At 41.2% G+C, this 24608-nt stretch overlaps 1 protein-coding gene across 1 annotated transcript in view; it reads right to left on the bottom strand.

Annotated features, from left to right (window-relative positions):
* Nucleotides 1–1692: 1692 nt before the first annotated feature.
* LOC143020003 (uncharacterized) overlaps nt 1693–24608 on the bottom strand; it is a 28476-nt gene continuing 5560 nt past the window's right edge. The window contains exons 2-5 of the mRNA XM_076176093.1: nt 22763–22976; nt 22020–22171; nt 3844–4005; nt 1693–2225 (exon numbers count right to left, since the gene is read on the bottom strand). Coding sequence (XP_076032208.1) covers nt 2007–2225; nt 3844–4005; nt 22020–22171; nt 22763–22976 — 747 coding nt within the window. The 3' untranslated portion in view covers nt 1693–2006. The remainder of the gene's footprint in view (nt 2226–3843; nt 4006–22019; nt 22172–22762; nt 22977–24608) is intronic.

Below are 24608 nucleotides of genomic sequence, written 5' to 3'. Positions count from 1 at the left end.
TGCAGAAGAGATGTTTCTCCTGGCAATCTTGCGTGATGTGCCCTTTTCCGCAGCGAGCGCACCGGGGAGACTTGCGTCGGCACTCCTTTTTTTGGATGGCCGAGTAGCTGGCAGTTTGTGCATCTCTTTACCGGGGCAACGTAGGGCACCACCTGGTGCTGAGTGTATCCCAACTTTACGGAGGTGGGAAGTTCAGCCGCTAGGAAGGCGACTCGCACAGATCCCGTCTCTACACCGTCTCTGCTCCTTAGGCGTTGAAGAGAATCAATTGGCAGGTCCTGTGCTTCTAGGTCAGCTCGTAGAAGGTGTTCTGCATCGCTGTCTATGGGGACTCCCTTGATTACCCCAACCACGATTGTCTTGGGGATGCGGGTCGATATCTTGATCCTCTGCTTGGAGTCCATCGTCAGCGTTGAAGAGCGCAGAAGATTTCCCTGTTGTCTCTCCGAGGTACAGCTGATCAACCACTCCCCACTAGGGATCTGTCGTATACGTTCAACAGGCCCAACTGTGTTTTTGATAATTTGGGCCTGTCTCCAGGAGCCTATCTTGACAAAAGTAGTGGACCCGTCCTCAGGGCGGATTATGACTGGGAATTTGGAGGGTGGTGGTGCAGTAGGGGGTTTCTTGGCTCGATGGCGGCGGTTAATAACCACCTGCCATTCACCTCCTTGAGGTTCTTTGGCCTCCTTGGTGACGGCTGCGTATGTCATACGCTCAGGGTTGCCTTCCTCCTTCGCTCCAGTGTCCCCTGATGGGGAGAGGTTGGGAGGGGGGGCAGCGTGGTGGCTAGCTGAGAGGACGGGTGAGAGCAACCGTCCTTAGCGGAGGTGGTGGCGATGATGCCCAGTTCACTGGACTCAATTTCAAGGTGGGTTCTTTCATTATCCGGATTGGATCGTCGTCTCTTTTGTGGTAGAGTCGAATCATCTTCTTCCTCGCTGGAGGAGAAGATGGAGAAGGTGCTCCTAATTGGGTCCTGACCAGCCATGTGGTCAGCCCGGGGATGTTGCGTGGTGTCGGGTGAATGTGCGTGACCGATACAGCGGGCAGACTGCGTGTGCCCTTGTGAGTCTCGTGACTCACAACATGGGTTTAAATATGGGCCGCTTGGGAACGGTGCATGGTTCGTGATGCGTTACGTAGCCGGACACTACGTCTTGGAAGGGAAGGGGGAGGAGGAGGGGGAGGAGGAGGGAGAGGGGGGGAGTCAGGTAAGGTAGGTCTTCTCGCTGGGTCACCACGCTCCTCCCCCTTCCCTTCCAAGACGTAGTGTCCGGCTACGTAACGCATCACGAACCATGCACCGTTCCCAAGCGGCCCATATTTAAACCCATGTTGTCTGTACACCATTGTCAATTGTGAATCATGTAGCTTTGAAAATTGTGACTTTTCTCTTGTAACCATTCTGAAGATGACTCCCTGAAGTCGAAACGTTAAATTAAATATGGAAGAATTTGGAAGGCTTGTATTTGCCCACCCTCCTGAAATGAGACCTACTGTGAGGAAAATTGAAAATCTCAGTAAGAAGATTAACCAGTGCCAAAATGCTGTCGTGTTTAACTCCGTGTGTATTAGTGAGAATCTGCGCCCTAAATATACAATATATATATATATAATATATATATATATATATATATATATGTATATATATATATATATATATATGTAATTGAATAAGCACAGATGTGTATATATATATATATATATATATATATATATATATAGTGTATATGTGTATATGTGTGCGTGTGTGCGTGCGTGTGTGTGTGTGTATATGTAAGTATATATTTTTCATCTGAATTACGCACTGGCTTTAACAGGTGTGTTCAGTACGATATCAGATTCCTTACTGCGTCTTTCTCTCTCGAGCGGGTGTAGTGTCTGTAAAAACAACTTTACCTTGGCCCTTCATACACAAGATCGAAAACCCACTTCCCTTACTTCTACATCTTCCTTCCTCCTCTCTTCCTCTACCTCTCCTCTTTCTTTTGCCTCCCCTGTATTCAACAATATTCCCATTCTGGATGCTTGGCTGGTCGGCACTCCACGGGACATTTCGTGTTGATTTTTTCGTTTCTGTATTTCTGTCTGTAGGCCCGCGCACCAATGAAGTCTCCGGAGGGGTCTCTTTGGCTCGGGAAGGGGACAGAGTTCTTGAACCTCTTGCAGCAGAAGGCGTCGTGTTCGAGGACTTGACCTTGGATCGCTGGGTACAGGTACGTCTGCCAAAAGAATTAAGAATCACTCAATTTCGAAACTTGAATTGTCGCCTTATAAATGAAGCGGTCCTGATTTGCATGTGCTGTAAGAGTAGCCTATCTTTCTACATTGCTTCTGAACAGGAGACAAGGATGACTTCTTGTCCACGAGGAGCTAAGATGAAAGGGTGGTGGATGGGAATGGAATAGGTGGGAACGGGTGCATACATTGCCTGCCTACCTCCTTTATAAAAGGGAAGAGGCCCTTGCATACAGAAATATGAAACTGTCGCAAAAATTACATATCGACAACTAACCGAATAGATGTATTAAATGATGCATGCACTTCTGCCAATATATGTGACAACTTTTACCCTTTGAACTCCTTTATTTTGTTCATTTAGTCATTTTGTTCAGACAAACACCAATTGGCTTCATTCAGTTAAGGGAGACTTCTGAAGCATTAGTGGATTAATTCCGTCACAAGTAGTATAATGCTATGAAGAGGAAGGTTAGAAGCGACGCCAGAAGGCGCGTAGCTTTAGACGAAGCCGCATCGTTTGTCCTATGCACCTGGGCTGTTGGGGTAGGTAACAGTCACTGCTGGGAATCGGAGGGGAGGGTGGGATTCGAACCCACAACTGCAAAGCAAATGCAAGGTCACCACTCTTCCGACTGATTATGACACTGATTATGGCATAAGATTGCCAGGTAGAAACCAGAATGGAAGCTTAGTGTGTACGGGTTAACTTAGGCGGGTCTAACTAACAACACGTATATCGAGTTTGAGGAGAGCAACTAGGATCAATTTAGCGGAGTGTAACGGTCATAACCGACATATCTTCAGCAGAAATATGAACTATGATTACTTTATTTGAGATATTATTTTTCTATAAGCTAAGGAAGGAAAATCTATATCAATATTTCTTCATATATTGCCCATTAGTTTGTAAACATAAGATGGCGGGCCCAGCGGGCCCCTTTCAGTCACTTGCTCCTGCAATGGAACTACAAATGTTGTTAACTTTGTTTAAACTTAAGTTCAAGGGGAAGAAGGGTGTTTAGGGGACTGTATGTGTCTATTGTGATCATGTCATTGAAAGATAATATATGGATGCTGTTGTGGTGCTATTTTGCATTCAAGAATCTTCAAATGCTACTATTGTATATCATTACAAAGTAAGAATACAATTACATGGGATAAAAACCCAGTGGTTACTAAAATAGTTCCTACAAACTACAGAGGAAAGATGGTGTTGTGCTTCGCAGAACGATGCAGGGGAACTTAATGTTTCATGTTGGGATAATTTAAGCTTAAGCTTAAAGTGAAGACAGAGGTGACAGCATAATGAACATGGTAATGAAATGTCAATTACCAAAAAAAAAAAAAAAAAAAGCGACATTCTTATGCAACCATAAACAATACTCCTAAATACTTGTATGTAAATTGTCTTGCTATATCATTCATATGCAAGAACCTTAAGATGTCATGAAATTAAAAGACCATTATACCAGATTAAAATGAAAGAGCAAACTACTAGGACACGTGCATTTTTTGTTTTGCAAGATTGGTTGAATTTTGATTTATAGTTACGCTCATTGAAAGCATACATAAAAAAGACGAAGAAAATAAAATACTTACTCTCAGTGCAAATTGGTCCAAGCCTCGCTTATTACTGGTGATCATAAATATCTTTTCGCGAGCTTTAGCAACCTCTTTAGAATTCAAATCTAAGCAACCACCCCACATGCCTGCCAACATTGGCACACCGTGACCCGGATAGTCTCGCATGACGTGGTAGCACTGAAACAAAAATGTATAGTCAACTAAGTTGTTACATAAGTCAGCCCATATTTACATGCTAAAAATATCTTGAGAGAATATAGGGTATAATGAATTGTACTGGAAAAGCATCTGGACAGAAAGCCTTTCTGTAGACATGGACAAATATAAGAAAACAGATGATTGACTAAAGCTCAGGTGTTTAACTGAGTTTTGACGTTCAGAGGTGCTTTCGTGCCATTCACAAGTTTACTATGAACAATTTATTAGCCACTTCCAAATTCAACATAAAGGGTTATCTCTAATGTAATGCAAGGTAATTTTAGCAGTTTTCTTTGTCCGTTAGTATCAAAAACGATATTAAATCCCACATGACAAATGCACAACGCGTCTTCGCAGTGAGATGCCAATACGGAATATTTTAGTGGCTCATTTATGCGACACAAGCAGAACCCGTGGAAATTCCACGGGATTTACGAAGGAGTCTTCAGTCTTCAAAAGGAGTCATCAAAGTCTCCCGATGTTGTCATCGAATTCTCCCGTCGTGTGTGTCTCTCTCACTCTCTCTCTCTCTCTCTCTCTCTCTCTCTCTCTCTCTCTCTCTCTCTCTCTCTCTCTCTCTCTCTCTCTCTCTCTCTCTCTCTCTCTCTCTCTCTCTCTCTCTCTCTCTTTCTCTTTCTCGTTAGGTCAATCATAAAGGCAATATTTTTTTTTAATCGTTTATGTCATGTCACACTAAACATTTATAGACGTTTGATTATCTTCATGTGACCTATGATTAAACTTGTATAGACGTTTAAATACTGTTTATTTATTTATCTATGTATCTATTTATTTATTTATCTACTTATTTTCGTGAGGTTCTGTAAGGAGCTTTGAAAGTAACGCGACATGACGTCACACGTTAAGTTTTGAATAAATGCCTTTTTAATATTTCGTTTATCGAAAGATTGTGATAAATAGGTGAATAAAATCGTCTGTCTTTAGCCAGAATAAAACTACTTTGATTCCTTTGCACCGTGACGCCGTGTCGGAAGCGCTGAAGCGACGTGACGTCACCGCTCTCGGCCAATAAGTCATCTTCGTTGCCGTGACGTCACCACTGTCGCTTAGCTGGCAGCCAATCAGTCGTCTCCTTTTTGGCGTGACGTCACCGCTCTCGGTCAATAAGTCGTCTCCGTTGCCGTGACGTCACCACTCTCACTTCGCTCGCAGCCAATCAGTCGTCAGCAATTTTGGAAGGCTTCGTTGCCGTGACGTCACCGCGTGACACACATAGATAGTTACAAGCGTATTAATATATAGACTGTTTCTATCTAAAATAACTTTCATTGTCAATTGTTTGACAATTACTTCGCCGGTCACTAAATAAACTTAGTTAACCTTAGAACGCTATTAGAACAAATTTGGTAGCATTCAGGACTTTATTTTACGAAAAAGTAGACAATTTCACAAAGCTTGAAGACATCTGATCCTGTACAATGGCCTCTTCCCATTTTGTCCACAGGTCATATCATTACCAGCTTATGCCATATTATTCCTGTATATTTCTCATTACCATTGCCCTTTCTGAAGGATTACAAAGGATTACAAAGGCGGAGCATCCCGACAACTTTTAGTCCATATCTAGGTCGGATGCGAAAAAAATCATAATAATAATAAATTAATAAAAAAAATATATATATGATAATTAATGTAAATAACAAATAAAATACATAAATGAATAATAAAAAAATAGGACCAAATGATAATAATATAGAGCAAGGTATAAATAAAAAACAAAATGATAATATAAGACATGATATTGAAACTCAAGATATGTCAAAAAGAAATAATCACGAGTTTCTTAAAACGATGTACTTTAATGCTCGTAGTATTATGAACAAATTTCAAGAAATACAGGCGTATGTCAAAAGCGAAAATCTCGATATGATAGGAATAACTGAGACATGGTTAAATGGTACAGAGTTCGAAGCTGAATTTAATATTGCGGGATTTAAACACTTTCATCAGGATAGAAACCACAAGAAAGGTGGGGGTGTTCTATTGTACGTTAAAAACAATGTTCATGCTTGTGTTTTAGAGAAAGTGAAACAGGATGCATATGATAGTTTGTGGGTTGAGTTAACCCAAACAAATGGACAAAAAATGAATATAGTTGTAATATATAGGCCAAAGACATTATCATTAGCAGACGACAAACTGTTATTTCAAGAACTGTCTAGTTTCTGCAACCGGGATTTATTGATAATGGGTGATTTCAATTTTACTGACATTCATTGGATGACCCTTGAACATGGCCATATAGGTAATCGCTTGATTGATTTTCTTGGTGACAATTACTTAATTCAGCATGTAAAAGAGCCCACAAGATATGGAAACTTACTCGATCTATTGATCACTAGTCGCGAAAGCATGGTAAGTGATGTAGAAGTCGGTGAATCTGTTGCAAATAGTGATCACAACTTAGTCAGATTCAAACTCCTAAACAATTTTAGAATAGATACTTGTGCTTCTAAAATACCCGATTTCAGTAAAGCTCAGTTCATAGGACTACGTCAGGAGCTTCAGCTTACAGATTGGGAGGCAAAATTAAACGAAAGGCCTGTAGATCAGATGTGGGAAATATTTCAAAATACGCTCACTAAGATGATTCAAACTTACATTCCTTTTAAGGACAGACGTCCCCCAAATCAATCTCGCCCAAAGTGGCTCGACAAAAAAACTGAAAAAAGTATTGCTAAAAAGAGACAGGCTTATAAGAAATATAAGTGCTCGGGTGCATCTAATGACTATGAAAGTTATGTATCAATACAGAGAGATTTAAAAAAGACAATAAGAAAAAGAAAACGACAATACGAAATGAACATCGCTGATAAATCCAAAGAGAATCCCAAAGAATTCTATAGTTACATTAGAGATAAAAAGGTTGTTAGGAATCACATTGGTCTACTATTATCTGCTGACGGTCAACTTGAATATTCAAATGAAGGAATGTGTAATATCTTAAACAATTATTTTAGCTCGGTATTCGTAAACGAAACACCTCAAAGTGAATTCCAAACTGAAACATGTGAAAAGTCTGGGGTAAACTTACTCACTACGGTAAATATAACAAAAGAAAAAATTAAAAGGTGTATAGACAAACTCAAAGTTAATAAAACACCAGGGCCTGACGGTTGGCATCCAATAATCTTAAAGAAATGAAAAATGAGATTGTTGTTCCATTAGAAATTATTTTCAAGAAATCCATCATATCCGGAGATGTCCCAAGAGAATGGAAGCTAGCTAACGTTACTCCCATATTCAAAAAAGGTGACAAAAAGAAACCAAATAACTGTAGGCCTATAAGTTTGACTTCAATCGTAGGAAAAATAATGGAAACTATCATCAGAGATGCTATCGAACATCATTTAGAAAGTGACCGTTTGATAAATGATAGCCAGCATGGTTTCAGACGGAAACGTTCTTGCGTGACTAACTTACTCGAATTCTACAACACAGTTATCTCGAATTATGACAAAAGAAACAATATAGATTTGATATATCTAGACTTTGCAAAAGCTTTTGATACCGTCCCACACGAAAGACTACTTACTAAACTAGCTTTGCATGGAATAAGTGGTAGCCTATTAGGTTGGACTAGTAATTGGTTGAATGGTCGAAAACAGAGAATTGTTTTAAATGGAAAAACTTCTGTATGGAAAAGTGTTGCAAGTGGAGTTCCTCAGGGTTCCGTTCTTGGGCCACTTCTATTCATAGTATATATAAATGATATAGACCATGGACTAAAATCTACTGTTTCCAAACTTGCTGATGATACAAAACTGTGCGGAGTGGCAAATGATCACTCAAACCAATTAGATATTCAAGAAGATTTAGATAAATTACAGCAATGGTCTGAAAAGTGGCTAATGAAATTTAACACAAGTAAATGTAAGGTAATGCACATAGGTAAAAATAACAGTAAGTACGATTACAAGTTATTTGGAAATTCGATAACAAAAGTGGATAGTGAAAAAGATCTCGGCGTAATTATCAGTAACGACCTCAAATCATCCAAGCAATGTATTTCAGCCTCTGAGAAAGCAAACAAGATTCTGGGACTGATTGCGCGATCTTTTGATTTCAAAAGTCCCTCACTCATTAACAAGCTATATAAATCGTTAGTTCGTCCACATTTGGAATATGCTGTTTCCGTATGGTCACCGAATCTCATTAAAGACTTTGACAGACTGGAAAAAGTACAACGGCGAGCCACAAAACTGATTCCAAATATCAAAAATAAATCGTACGAAAATCGACTAAAACACATGAATCTGTTTTCCCTAAAAAAGAGTAGACTCAGAGGTGACTTGATACAGGTCTTTAAGATTTTAAAGGGAATTGACAACATCAAAAGTGACCAAATTTTCACATTGAATGAGAATCAGACAAGAAACAATGGTCTCAAACTGTCCGGAAATAGATTCAATTTGGAAGTAGGTAGAAACAACTTTGCCAACCGTGTAGTTAATGAATGGAATAAACTTCCTGTACAGGTAGTGCAATGTAGTTCAGTTTGAAGCTTTAAGAATCATTTAGATAAATACTTAAGTAAGATGCTGTAATGATTATAATTTATCTTATATTATTTGATTTTGTTTTGTTATCATTTGTCTGTCTGATTTTCATTTATTATTAGTTATTTGTTAATTTATCATTTACTATTTACCTGTTTGTTTATTATTTTAACTATACCTATGCATTTATTTATGTATTATATTTGTTATTTACATTATTATAGTTTTTATTTATTATTTTATTATCAATATGATTTTTATTTTTTGCATCCGACCTAGATATGGATCAAAAGGTCTCCTGTCGGCATGCTCCGCCTTTGTAATCCTTTGTAATCCTTTGTAAATAGTAAATGATAATAGATTGATACAGAACTAATAATAAATGAGAATCAAACAGACAAATGATAACAGAACAAAAACAAATAATATAAAATATATTATAATCATTACAGCATCTTGCTTAGGTGTTTATTTAAATAATTTTTAAAGCTTCGAACTGAACTACATTGCACTACCTGTGCAGGGAGTTTATTCCATTCATTAACTACACGGTTGGCGAAGTTGTTTCTACCCACTTCCAAATTAAATCTATTTCCGAACAGTTTGAGACCATTGTTTCTTGTCTGATTCTCATTCAATGTGAAAATTTGGTCACTTTTGATGTTGTCAATTCCCTTTAAAATCTCTAAGTCTACGCTTTTTTAGGGAAAACAGATTCATATGTTTTAGTTGATTTTCGTATGATTTATCTTTTATATTTGGAATCAGTTTTGTGGCTCGCCGTTGTGCTTTTTCCAGTCTGTCAATGGCTTTAATGAGATTCGGTGACCATACGGAAACCGCATATTTCAAATGTGGACGAACTAACGATTAATATAGCTTGTTCATGAGTGATGGACTTTTGAAGTCAAAAGATCGCGCAATCAGTCCTAGAATCATATTTGCTTTCTCAGAGGCTGAAATACACTGCTTGGATGATTTGAGATCGTTACTGATAATCACGCCGAGATCTTTTTCACTATCCACTTTTGTTAACGAATTTCCAAGTAACTTGTAATTGTACTTACTGTTATTTTTACCTATGTGTATTACCTTGCATTTACTTGTGTTAAATTTCATAAGCCACTATTCAGACCATTGCTGTAATTTATCTAAATCTTCTTGAATATCTAATTGGTTTAAGTGATCATTTGTCATTCCGCACAGTTTTGTATCATCAGCAAATTTGGAATCAGTAGATTTTAGTCCATGGTCTATATCATTTATATATACTATGAATACAAGTGGCCCAAGACCGGAACTCTGAGGAACTCCACTTGTAACATTTTTCCATCTAGAAGTTTGTCCATTTAAAACAATTCTCTGTTTTCGATCATTCAACCAATTTCTAGTCCAACTTAATAGGCTGCCACTTATTCCGTGTGAAGCTAATTTAGTAAGTAGTCGTTTATGGGGGACGGTATAAAAAGTAACTGATTAACTATTTGGCAGTTGTAAGGATAAATTAAGTTTTTTTCTTCTTATTTGCAAACACAGAAGAAGCAGAAAAAGTAAAATGTAACACTGAATAAAAGCTTCCATTCAGTATTCACTAAGGGAAAGAAGTCCAAGGGAGAGAAGGATGACGCTGTCTTATACAACATTGCAAGTGAATAAACTTCTCGAGAACTTGGAAGCGAGAGAGACCTTGAACCCAGATGTGATTTCGTAATGGATGCACCACCGAGGCACTTTGTTATGTAGTTACCACGTATAAGCAAGATCATAAAAAGAACCGAATGTAATGAGTTTAACGTTACTTTGACTTTGTTGTTATACGCCTTTAGACATACTTAGAGACTTGCATGTTGAGATCACTGGATTTATATGTTGCTAGGCTATAGTTATTTTTGTATCTTGGTTAATATAATTTTCAAACCTCAACAATAATGTTAATTTTTTCACAATAAAGCTCTTTAAAACTTTTTAGTGCATGCAGTTTAGCATGGGTGAAATCGTATCTCATTTTCCTCGATCGTCATATATCTTGTATTTATATGTAGTCTAATCAATATACCTGTTTGTATCCTGTTTGCATGTATACGTCCCATACAGCCAGTCATATGACCCACGCGCAGGCCTCACCCACCATTCCAATCACACTCTCTGGACACCGTTTCCTGTATTGAAACTGCTGAGGCAGACATCACGAGGTCCAGTAAAATACACATTTCGCTGACCCAGCAAACCCTAGCTTCGCGACAGGCAGGCAACACACACACACACACACTAACGCACACTTATAAGTGCAGTCCACCGCCAGGCATGTCAATTACGAAAAACAACATAACAACGAGCTTCTCCCCTTTGGATACACATATATAATAAGTTTAGAGATGTACCTATACGTAAACATAAGAATTAGGTTGTCAGAAACTGTAGGCTCCCGTTAATAATCATGTAAGCACCATCGTCGGTAACCGACCGATTGTACGCGTCAGCATATTTCTGAACAAAAACCAAACGCACGGCCCGAGAGAGCGGGTCGGTGACGTACTTGAATACTGTTAGTGGTGATGCTAAGGTGTAATAAGACTGTTAAAATCAAGGAAATAAAGTGAAGAAAATGTGACATAGTGTTTGATGTGTCCGGCTACGCCCTGGGAACCCTACGCACGGGTACATGCATACCAAGAACATTGTAAACACTAGGAGACAGGAACCATGTATATACACCATAGATGGTATATACACCATCTATGGTATATATACATGGAACCATAGATGATACAACCAAACAAATGGAAATGACAATTGATATGAAGAATAAGCTCACCACTACCACAAAAAAGTCATAATATAAATTTACAACAAAATATTATCCCCAATTGGTAGTGCAACCGTCCATATAGTTTGTCAAAAAATAGCTCACAAAATCTTGAAACAGAATAGTAAAAAAAAATTAGGGAAATTTGAAACGAAACACAGAAGCCAACTCTCCTTTTATATATAGAGAAAAAGAAAGGATACAGGAGATCAAGATGAAATATGGAACTACCATCTGAAACATCTGGGATCAGAGATAACAAAGCAATTTCCAGTTACTGGACATGGAGGCGATTACGACAGCTTGGAGAAGCAAACAAATAAACACACATACACACGCGCGCGCAGACACACACACACACTCACACACACACACACACACACACACACACACACACACACACACACACACACACACACACACACACACACACACACACACACACACACACACACACACACACACACACACACACACACACACACACACACACACACACACACACACACACACACACACACACACACACACACACACACACACACGTGTGTGACAGTGGTGGTGGACGGACGTGGCAGGTCTGTGACCTCCTGTCTCAGGTGCAACGGGGCGCTTTGTAGCTGCCTGGGTCAGCTTGTTGACCCTTCTCCTGGTATTTATTTTTCTCCTAGTTTATACGCGGTAACAATGTGCGGACCAGTATTGCCATACAACCCCCCTCGTCAGAGATACCGACCCAGTGAACTTTACGCGTTAAAACGAGGGTGTGGTTATCCTCCGAGTTCAGTGATTCAGCGCCTGAAAGACATGAAACTCTTCCGAAGTCGTGGCCGACGAGGTGGTAGAAAAATTACACGAATAGTGCCTGTGATTACAACCACAACAAGTGCAAAAAACAGAAAAAAGGTTAAGCCGAGATCTCGCATTCACAGTGAAGTGCCACGCGTTTGGTACAGCCTACCCTCCCTCCTGCTGTCTAACGTTACCTCCTTAACCAACAAAATGGAGGAAGTGATCGAAACAGTACGTTCTACAGGATGTGACATGATGGCAATTACTGAAGCGTGGCAAATTGTGCCTGAAATGTGTAATATTGAAAACTTTGTACTATTTCACCACCTCAGAGTGAACCGTGTTGTTGGTGGTGTAACGTTGTTCTGTCGTGCGGACCTCAACCCTTCACACCTCAGGGTTGATATTCCCGAGGGAGTTGAGGTTCTGTGGGTGAGGATTAACCCCCGCCTTCACCCCCGCCACACCGCGTCCATTATTATGTGTGTGGTCTATCATCCTCCACGTGCACACACCGCCGCTCTCCTTTCCGATCACATTATTGAGACCGCTGACTCCCTACGATTGAAATACCCTGCTGCAAAGCTGGTCATTTGTGGGGACTTTAATCGGCTAGACACAAGTGAGATTCTACATCAATTAAGTCTTACTCAGGTGGTGAACTTCCCCACCCACAAGCAAACTACTCTCGACCTTATCATGACCGACATGGCTCAACAGTACTCCCCTCCCAGACCTCTCCCCCCCATCGGCAGGAGTACCCACATCACCATCCAGTGGTCGCCAGCACCCAGCAATGCCATCCGTAGAACTAAGGTCACTCGACACCACCGCCCCATGCCTGACTCGGCCATGAGGGAGTTTGGGAGGTGGATAGTGGAGTATCCCTGGACGGAGGTTCTGGAAGCCGAGGACGTGGAAACCAAGTGGAAAAACTACTCAACAACCACTACTGAAGCTTTCCACTTTTTTTTCCCGGTCAAGGACTTCTCCGTGAACCGATCAGACGCCCCCTGGATGACCCCCCGTATTAAGCGTCTAATTAAACAACGCAACAAGGCATATTACACTGATCGACCCCTCTTCAGATCCCTCAGAAATAAAGTCATCAAGGAGATAAGTATTGCAAAGTCTTCGTACTACCCTAATAAAATAGAACACCTCAAAACACAAAATAACAGTCAGTGGTTTAGTAAGATCAAAGCTCTCTGCGGGCTACAAAATAATCAAGCCTCTCACCTGCCCTGCGCTTCACACTTACCACCTGACTTAGCTGCTCAAGAGATTAACACTCACTTCGCCTCTATCTGCCAGACCTTACCCCCCCTTAACTTCTCCGGCCTACCTGCCTACCTCCCCTCTCCCTCACCCCCTGCCCCTGTCCAGAAAGCTGACGTTGCCACTAAACTAAGTAAATTAAAGTATAACAGATCTACAACACCTTCTGATCTACCTATCAAAATCTACAAAGAATTTGCCCCAGAACTTGCCCTCCCACTTTCCTCCATAATTAATGCTTCACTGAGTCAAAACTCCTGCCCCAGTGATTGGAAAATTTCATATATCACTCCCATCCCCAAATGTCCGAACCCACAGTCACTAAGCGACCTTAGACCTATTGCTATCACCCCAATCCCAAGCCTTATATGTGAGGGTTTTGTTTTTAACTCAGTATACAACAAAATTAAAGATCAAATCGATATAAAACAGTATGGCAACATGAAATCCTCCTCCACAACTCACTATCTTGTTAATCTTCTGGACTTCTTGCACAGCCACTTAGACAAGCGCAATACTTCTCTAGCCTTGACCTTTATTGACTTCAAGAAAGCGTTTGACCTTGTTGACCATAACATCATCATCTCCAAAGCCATACAACTGGGGATCCAACCACACTTGGTAGCATGGCTAGCCGACTTCCTGACCGGACGTCAACAGGTAGTGAGGTACCAGGGAACGACATCCTCCCTCCACCCTCTAACCTGTGGGGTCCCCCAAGGGACCAAGATGGGACCACTGTGCTTCCTCATCCTCATAAATGACGCATTAATGGACACCCAACATAGATGGAAATACGTCGATGACTGTACAGTTGGCATTCCCATCAACACCAGGCAGCCTGACTTTTCTCCACTACAAAACATCCTAGACAACCTCAAAACGTGGACTGAGAGCAGGAATGTGACAGTTAACCACAACAAGACCGTGGTCATGCATGTTTGTACATCCAAACAGGCGGTGGCACCACCTCAACTGTCATTAGGAACCCATTCCCTTCAAGTGGTCCAGTCCGCCAAGCTACTAGGCATCACAATAGACGACCACCTTAACTGGAACCAGCACATCAACAACATCATCAGGACAGCCTCTTACAAACTCTTCATGCTGCGCAGATTGAAGTCCCTTGGTACCCCATCACCAGATCTAAAGGGAGTCTACACCACCTTCGTACTCCCCACCCTCATGTACGCCTCCCCAGCCTGGTCATCATCACTTAACATCACACAGAGGAGCAAATTAGAGAAAGTGCAAAAAAGAGCGTGCAGAATTATCTTGGGTAATCAGTATGAGGGATACGAACACGCCCTCACCACCCTCAGCTTGCCAAGATTGTCCGACAAACACAGTGAGGCACTGAATAAGTTTGGACAGGACCTAATGCTACACCCACGTCACCGTCACTTCCTCCCACCTCCCACCACACCCACCCGCCATGCAACTCGGCATTCAAACAAAATCAAGCCCATCAGAGCGCCGAGAACTGACCGATACAAGAACAGTGCCATTCCATCCATTGTCCGCACAATAAACTCATCATAAATTTTAGACTAAGCATATCACTCTAATAATTACTATATTACTCATAAAAGTGCCCAATTGTATTATTGTCAGTGTATCACTGCTATCTCAATAAACCTATCATTATTTTTTTTTATTATTATTACACACACACACACACACACACACACACACACACACACACACACACACACACACACACACACACACACACACACACACACACGGTTCGATTCCCCGGCCGGGCGGAGACAAGTTGGGTTTGTCTCCTTTCACGTGTAGCCCCTGTTCACCTAGCAGCGAGTAGGTACGGGACGTTAGTCAAGGAGTTGTGACCTTGCATTCCCGGTGTGTGGAGTGTGAGTGGTCTCAGACCTACCCAGAGATCTGCTAATAATAAGCTCTGAGCTCACTGCCGTAGGGTGGTGTCTGGCTGTCTCGAAAAGAGGCTGCAGCAGATCCGAGGTGAATACACACACATACACACACACAGACACACACTCACACACACACACACACACACACACACACACACACACACACACACACACACACACACACACACACACACACACACACACACACACACACACACACACACACACACACACACACACACACACACACACACACACACACACACACACACACACACACACACACACACACACGACTCGGTGGCGTATTTGGTAGAGCACTGAGCTGCCACAATAGTGGCCCGCAGCTCATGGTTCGAATCCTGCCCAGAGCCGAAATTATTTCGGTACCGCTGCGCTTCGGGTCGTTTCTCTGACTCTCGTGGGCGGGGAGTTGGGTGTGTGTGTGTGTGTGCAAGGTCATAGCATTACCCATAGGTCGGACCTACGAGCTCTGAGCTCTCTTCCACGAGGGAAATAGCTGTCGATCACGAGTCCAACACGTGATCCAAAGACCAAGTGAATACACACACACACACACACACACACACACACACACACACACACACACACACACACACACACACACACACACACACACACACACACACACACACACACACACACACACACACGACTCGGTGGCGTAGTTGGTAGAGCACTGAGCTGCCACAATAGTGGCCCGCAGCTCATGGTTCGAATCCTGCCCAGAACCGAAATTATTTCGGTACCGCTGCGCCTCGGGTCGTTACTCTGACTCTCGTGGGCGGGGAGTTGGGTGTGTGTGTGTGTGTGCAAGGTCATAGCATTACCCATAGATCGGACCTACGAGCTCTGAGCTCTCTTCCAGGAGGGAAATAGCTGTCGATCACGAGTCCAACACGTGATCCAAAGACCAAGTGAATACACACACACACACACACACACACACACACACACACACACACACACACACACACACACACACACACACACACACACACACACACACACACACACACACACACACACACACACACACACACACACACACACACACACACACACATATATATATATATATATATATATATATAGGTATATATATATATATACATATATATATATATATATATATATATATATATATATATATATATATATATATATATACCCGTGTGGGGTAATGGCTGCTTGTTATTGTGGCAAAGTAACATGCAGTTGATACTTTAGGGTCTACATGGGGCGCCCCTACGGACCATAGCCACACATCATTTTGTCTATGATAGAGGAAAACTCTGTTCATAGAGAAATGATGACACTTTTATACTAAGACTGTCCCTCCGTTATGCTGTCCCCCAACCCCTTGTTGCTGTCCTGTACAATTTCTCTGAGTATTCTTTTTCTGTGGTGGGGGAATTCCCTGTGGTGGGGGAAAAGAATACTGCCACCAAGTATTCCCACTTGGATCGTAGGAGGCGAGAAGAGAGGGACGGGGATTGGGACTAGGCATCCTTCTCCTTGTAGCCCCACAGGGGACATTCCTAAACAAAAAAGTGAAGGCATATGAGGGTCTGGAAGTTCTCGGACCAGCACCCTAAGGTTTGGGTCTTTTAATGTGCGTGGATGTGGTAAAAGGGAAGAGATAGGTAGTATGTTTGTGAGAAGAAAGATGGATGTGTTGGCTTTGAGTGAAACTAAGTTGAAAGGGAAGGGTGAGTGTAATTTTGGGAGTGTAAGTGGGAGGTTATCAGGAGTGAAGAGAGGGCGAGGGAGGGAAGGGGTGGCTATTCTAGTAAGTGAAGAGATAGGTAAATGGGTAGTGGAGTGGAAGGAGGTTTCCTCAAGGATAATGTGGATGAAGGTGAAACTGGGAAAGGAGATGTGGGTCTTTGTAAGTGCATATGGGCCTGGCAGTGAGAAGAGTGTAGAAGAAAGGGAGGTCTTTTGGATAGATTTAAATGAGTGCATAGAGGATTTAGGAAGAAATGTCAATGTAATAGTACTGGGAGACCTTAATGCTAGGGTAGGAAATGGTCCAATCGATGGAGTGGTTGGGAAATGTGGAGTTCCAGGAAAGAATCGTAGTGGAGAGTTGATGGTGGAAATGTGTCTAGAAAGAGAGTTGATGATAGCAAATACAGTGTTTCGGAAGAAAGTCAAGCATAAGTACACATGGGAGAGGGTGGGGGAGGGAAGGGTGGTAGATAGAACGCTAATGGATTATCTAGTGGTAAATAGGATTATGATAGGAAGAGTTAAGGATGTACATGTGCTAAGGGGAGAGGGTGGGGGAATATCAGATCATTTTTTGGTGGAAGGTAAGTTGAGAGTGGAGGATAGATGGAGAAAGAGGAAAGGGACAAAAGGTAGGGAGGTTCTTAGAGTGAACTCTTTGAATGAAAAGGAAAAGGAGAAGGAGTACGGAAAGAAGCTGAAGGTGGAGTGGGAGGGAGTAAAGGATAGAGTAGAGCTGGGTGTGGAGGAGGAATGGGGATGGTTCAAGGAGGGAGTCATAAAGTGTGCAAGGATGGTGTGTGGAACAAGAAGGACAGGGAGAAATAGAAGGAAGGGTAGTGAATGGTGGGATGAGGAAACAAAGAAGGCTGTAGAAGAGAAGAAGCGAGCTTTTACAGATTGGTTACAAAATAGGACGAGGGAGTCATATGAGAGGTACAAAGAAAAGAAAAGAGAAGTAAAGCAAAAGGTAAAGGAGGCAAAGAGGAGAGCAGATGTGAAATGGAGTAAGAGTATGACAGAAAATTTTGAAAGTAATAAAAAGATGTTTTGGAAAGAAATAAAGAGAGGAAGAGGAGGCGAATCAAGTAGAGAAGAAAAGGTAAAAGGTGCAGATGGAGAGATGATAATGGAAGAGAAGGCAGTAAGGGGAAGATGGGCAGAATATTTTAGGGAGTTGCTAAATGTGAAGGAGGATAGGGAAGGAAAGATAGCTGCAGCGGGAAATGCGAAGAAAATGAGAGTGATGAGTGAGGAGAATGGAGGAAAAATAAGGAAGGATGAGGTGAAGGCAGTTGTTAAGATGATGAAAGCAGGTAAGGCACCTGGTCTGGATGGATGTCATGCAGAATGTCTGAAAAAGGGAGGTACAGTGATGGTGGACTGGTTGGTGAGGTTATTTAATGTTTGCTGGAGAGAGAGTAGAGTGCCGGAGGACTGGAGGAGTGCATGTATAGTTCCTCTTTACAAGAGAAAAGGGGACAAGTGTGAATGTAGTAGTTTCAGAGGGATTAGCTTGTTAAGTGTAGTTGGCAAGGCTTATGGGAGGATCTTGATTGAGAGGATTAGGAGAGGAACAGAGGGGGTAATTGGTGAGGAACAGTGTGGATTAAGGACAGGTAGAGGTTGTGTAGATCAGATCTTTGTGGTAAGACAGATATGTGAGAAAGCTATAGGAAAGGGGAAGGATGTTTTTTGGGCTTTTATGGATCTGGAAAAGGCTTATGATAGGGTAGACAGAAAGGCACTGTGGGAGGTTATGCAGATATACGGGATAGGAGGAAAGCTTCTGGGAGCTGTCAAGAGTTTTTATGAAAGTAGTAGAGCTTGTGTCAGGATTGGAAATGGAGAGAGTGAGTGGTTCGAGGTAAAGGTGGTACTTCGTCAAGGATGCGTTATGTCGCCCTGGCTGTTCAACTTATACATGGATGGGGTGGTGCGAGAGGTAAATGCAAGGGTAGTGGGCAAGGGATTGGAGATGGTTAAAGAAAATGGAGAAAAGTGGGAGATGAGCCAGCTGTTGTTTGCGGACGACACTGCGCTTGTGGCAGGATCGGAGGAGGGATTGAGGAAGTTGGTGGCAGAGTTTGGGAGAGTATGTGATAGAAGAAAGCTAAAGATAAATCTGGGTAAAAGTAAGGCGATGAGATGTACAAGGGGTGAAAGTGGCAGTAGACTGGAAGTGAGCATTAAGGGAGAGCGACTGGAGGAAGTGGATAGTTTTAGATACTTGGGTGCAAATGTGGCAGGAAAGGGTGGAGTGAAGGTGGAGGTAGAATGTAGATTGAGAGAAGCGTGTAAATGCCTTGGTGGATTAAAGAGTGTAATGAGGAATAGACATTTGGGAATGGATGCTAAGAGGAGACTGTATGAAGGAGTGATTGTGCCAACAGCACTGTATGGGGCTGAAACATGGAACATAAGGGAAGAAGAGAGAAGGAGTTTGAATGTGTTTGAGATGAGGTGTCTGAGAAGTACGATGGGTGTTACTAGGCTAGATAGAGTGAGAAATGAGGAGGTGAGGAGGAGAACAGGGGTGGAAAAGGAGCTGGGAGATAGGGTCGATGAAAGAATATTAGGATGGTTTGGATACATGGAAAGAATGAGTGAAGAAATACTAGTAAAAGAGGTATGGAAGGCAGATGTGGAGGGAGTGAACATGAGGGGACGTCCTAGGATGAGGTGGATGGATGGGGTGAAGGGGGCTTTGGAGAAGAGGGGAATGTCTGTTGAGGAAGGACGGGAGAGGACAGAAGACAGGGGTGAGTGGAGAATGGTTGTATATGGATGATGTTGTGATTGCATGAGGTGGAATGGGCGGGGGGTGGGGGGTGAGGTAGTATGTGTGAGCAAAAGTTGACGCAGCCCGAAGGGACTTCTCCCCGTCCTCTCCTTTTATGCAATGGGGGGACGGACAGGGGGGTCGCCGATTTAATGAAGCGGCCTTGCTGTGGATGTGCTGTGTCTTGCGACACTGCCTCTGACCCAGGGCAGTGGACAAGGTGCAGGGATGACCCGTCATCCAGGAGGTGCTCATATAGGAGGGAGGGTGGAGGGGTGTGGAGTGTATTCAGGGATGGGATGGGTGGAAATGATTTCATGCCTTTCCCTTTTTGGCTACCTTCCTTGTAAGGGAGAAAATGCCTTGGTATATGTATGTATGTGTATATATATATATATATATATATATATATATATATATATGTATATATATATATATATATATATATATATATATGTATATTCAACCACAATTCACTTTTAATTCCATGCCATCGCAGTCGAGCCTGAGAAGCTCGAAGGAAGCATATATTGTAAATTGTAACGTGGTCGAACCGAGAACTCGAACTCAGCTCGGACGTGGCAAAGTGTGACTTAATTCCTTTAGTATATGTGTATATATATATATATATATATATATATATATATATATATATATATATATATTGTGACACCTAAGGGTAAGGGTCATGTTCGAAAACTAGAGTTCTGCTTAAAGAATGATTATTTCCTTTAAAAAAGAAACAAAACAAACAAGATCGAAGAATCGATGTCGCCAAGCGAGCAAAAAATTACAATATCTGGGTACACAAAAAAAGTACACAAAGATGAATAAATACCAGACAATGGGATTCTTTAGAACATGAATGGCTAAAGTTGCCAAGACACGTACATATAAGAGTCGATCAAATATCGACAATCAAAAGAATACAGTCTTTAAAAAGACGTACGTACATATGTAGAGTCGAGAGTTATATCGACTATCGAAAGAATGCAGAGTCCTACAACGACTCGCGAAAATACAAGTCGAGATGAAACTACGACTAAAAAAGTCTAAGTCCTACAAAGTGGATGAGTACTAGTTACCTTGTCAATCTTAGATAAGCAGAAACTTAATAGTTTCTATATGAAAAGTTATACATACGTAAGTGAAAGTTAGGGGATGCTGTTGCCACAGCTTCCTTTGACACGCAATTTTTCCAGGACGCACGTAAGCCATGAACTTTCCCACCGACGTCTTACGACGTCCGAAGACAATGATAATATGCAATTTCTCTAATCTTACGTAAATCAATTCCTAAGATTGACAAGATAGATCCACAAGATAATACACATACATAAATCTATATGCAATGAATGGAACATGTTTGACAAAGCAAAGGAAGGACAAAATACGTGTATAAAGCAAATTAATAACTTTGTCAGTCTTCATACGTCGCCAACGACAGTTTGATCCGAGGAGCGACCAAGATGCCGAGCCGTGGGAAAGGCCGGCATAATCTCAAGGTACACATACGCACATGCGCGTACATACATCTGTATGAAATCTTCACTACGACGAGTCTGTAGTCGTAACTATATACACAGACTTTGATCATACAACTAAATACTTGCTGGACCATAGTGCCTTTTCCAACTCTTTAGAAAAATGAAATCACAATTCTCTACCAAAATATTTCAATAATTACCAGATCTTATGTCCCTGAGGACAATATGGCACCGAAGTAGTGGAGTCATTGAGTAGGTAAAGGAGACACATAAGGAAAGTACCAGAGAAAAGGATAATGAAAACTAAGTCATATACTTATATATATATATATATATATATGTATATATACATACATACATATATATATATTTATATATATATATATGTATGTATATATATATGTATATATATATATATATATATATATATATATATATATATATATGTATGTATGTATGTATATTCCATAAAAGAATACAGCGTGATATTGGACGGTAGTGGTGTCTCTAAATCACCAAAATCCTAACAGTATAAAACCTATACAAATAATACTCTTCTGAAACAGTATCGAGGGACATACAATCAAGGGATTTCATAATGTAGGAGACATGCAAACAAAATTAGAAAGAATAATAAAAATACTAACAAACATTGAGATAAAGAAAATGGCTCACCTTGCCTGACCGAATCCACTCCCTTACGGCATCAACTTCTCGCTGGAGGATCTTGGAATCGGAGTCCCTGACGATGTAGTGGCTCACCGTTGGGTCCTGGATGACAGCAAACCGCCACACCGCCGCTGCAACGTTGCGCACATCCCCCATGCCTGCAATAGGTTAAATGGCTCGAATTAGAAGACTGACTTAGTTTTGGAGAACTCAGCTATATAAATAGGACTATGTGCTTACGCATACAGATATAAGAATACAGGGACCTAGGCAAAAATAGACAAAGCCACTGGCACAAAGGCAGATGTGTACATAGATGCTGACAGGCAGTAATATAGACGCATACGTAGGAATTACACACAATGAAAGACACACGCAGACTTGGACATGCAGACAGATACAGACTGTTAAGATGATACAAAAGACATACAGGCACAGAAGCACCGACAAAGACATTTCTGCACGCTCCCAAGATTCTGTACATCGTTTTGGATGTCTGTTAATTTCATATCAGTTAAATAAAATTTCACCTTTATGTTTAAAAGTATTTTTTCACAATAATCCTACCGGCAAAAGTGGAAAATAGCTATGAATATATCACACCTAATATCTGAGCACACCATATGTATTTCTCATGTACTACTACTACTCAGTAATTCTAAACATTTAATGACAACAAATATACTGAACATCATGGCGAATCTAGTATCGAGAAAAATGACACAAGATTTCCCACACGGAGCACCAACCGGGAAGTCTTTCTACCGGACAGATGTCAGCATTCTGGTGTGCACACAAAAGTTTACAAGTCCAGGCCAATAGGGATGTGTTGTGACTGGTGGTCCCGTCCAGGTAGACCCGCAAGAACCACCCGGGGTATTTGTCTTCGACATCCGGCGCTACCTTCAGTAGGCCCTCCCAGTAGGCACTCATCGGGTCTCCATATAAGGTGTAGCTGACAACCTATTGAAAAATAAGTAGATAAATTAATAAAAAAAATAATAATAAAGATGTAATAAATAAATGAATAAATAAGTAAATAAATGAATAAATCTAACTCCTTTCTACGTGATAGGTATTTATGTCTGTGTGCCAATCTATGATAATACTAATAATAATATTTTTGTTATTGTTAACAATGATACTAATATTATCATTTATTTCATTAATATTATTGTTATTGCTATTGCTCCTATCATTATCATCAACATTATTATTATTATTGTTCTTACTATTAGTACATTGCTATTATTATTAATTAATCATTATGATAAATATGTCGTTCGGTAATATCCACACCAGTCGCCAACTTTGGCAACACGAAGAAGTAATGAGGTTCCCATAATGTAGAAATACCCACAGTCCATTTTGTACACCATTCCTTTGAAATTAGTCAGGAATACACTCAAACTAAGACTCCTATGTTCCTAACCCCTACTTATATATACATCAGAATCACCACCGCTGACAAGGGAGGTGGAGTAGTGGTGATGGACAGCTCAGACTATGAGAGGAAGATGAAATATCTGCTCAGTGATGATAATACGTATCGTGAAGTCTCCCAGGCAGAAGTAGACAACGAGACGAAGAACTTCATATACAAGGTAAGAAAAAATCTCAAAAATCCAGATGCAGGTAAAAAGCTACTTCACTTATTGCCAAATCTCCCACGCACAGCTACGATGTATGGTCTGCCCAAAATCCACAAAAATAATATTCCAATGAGACCTATAACATCAGGGATAGGGAGTGCCACCCCACAGATTAACAGGTACGTTAGCCAGATATCTATCCCCCCTCCTGGGAACCATTAGTGGAGCACATCTCAGACACTCAGGAGACCTACTAGACAGAATCCGAGATATCTCCGCCAGAAACAGGAAGTTGGCCAGCCTGGACGTGAAAAGTCTCTTCACATGTGTTCCCTCGGATAAGGTAATACAGCTCTTTAGGGATAGAATCGAGAAGGAGAAAATCGACTTCCCCTTGCCCCCCAACCACTTTGTCGATTTGATAAAACTTTGTGTTGTATCTAATTATTTCAAGTTCCAGGACCGCTTCTTCCACCAGAAATTTGGCATGGCCATGGGTTCTCCATTAAGTGCAGTCCTGGCCAATTTGTTTATGGAATTTCTAGAAACAGAACCCTTTGCTAACATCGTTCCCGAGCATGTGACCTGGCTGCGATATGTGGACGATATCTTACTTGTCACACCCAAGCGTTTCAATCTTCATCGCTTGCAGACGGCTTTAAACGAAGTAGAGCCCACCATTCAGTTTTCCCTAGAGGAAGAAATCCACTATTCTCTTCCTTTCTTGGACACACATATCTTTAAATATGGTAACCAGCTTGAATTTAAAGTATATAGAAAGCCTACTAACAAAATTATTTAATTCATTTCTACTCCCACCATGACATTAGGACCAAGGGAGGAGTAGTAATAGACTTTTTCTTTAGGGCACTTAGGATATGCAGTGCAAAATACTTAGAAGAAGAGTGCAGGTATATTAAAGAGATCTTTTTAACACTAAAATTTCCAGAATTTCTTTTGGATTATTGCAGAAAGCAGGCCGCTAAGATTCGGGAAAGCCGTA

This window comes from Oratosquilla oratoria, chromosome 38 (genome assembly GCF_046742065.1).
Source record: "Oratosquilla oratoria isolate Oo_2021 chromosome 38, ASM4674206v1, whole genome shotgun sequence".
Taxonomy (NCBI): Eukaryota; Metazoa; Arthropoda; class Malacostraca; order Stomatopoda; family Squillidae; genus Oratosquilla; species Oratosquilla oratoria.
This window is presented reverse-complemented; position numbering and strand designations above follow the sequence as displayed.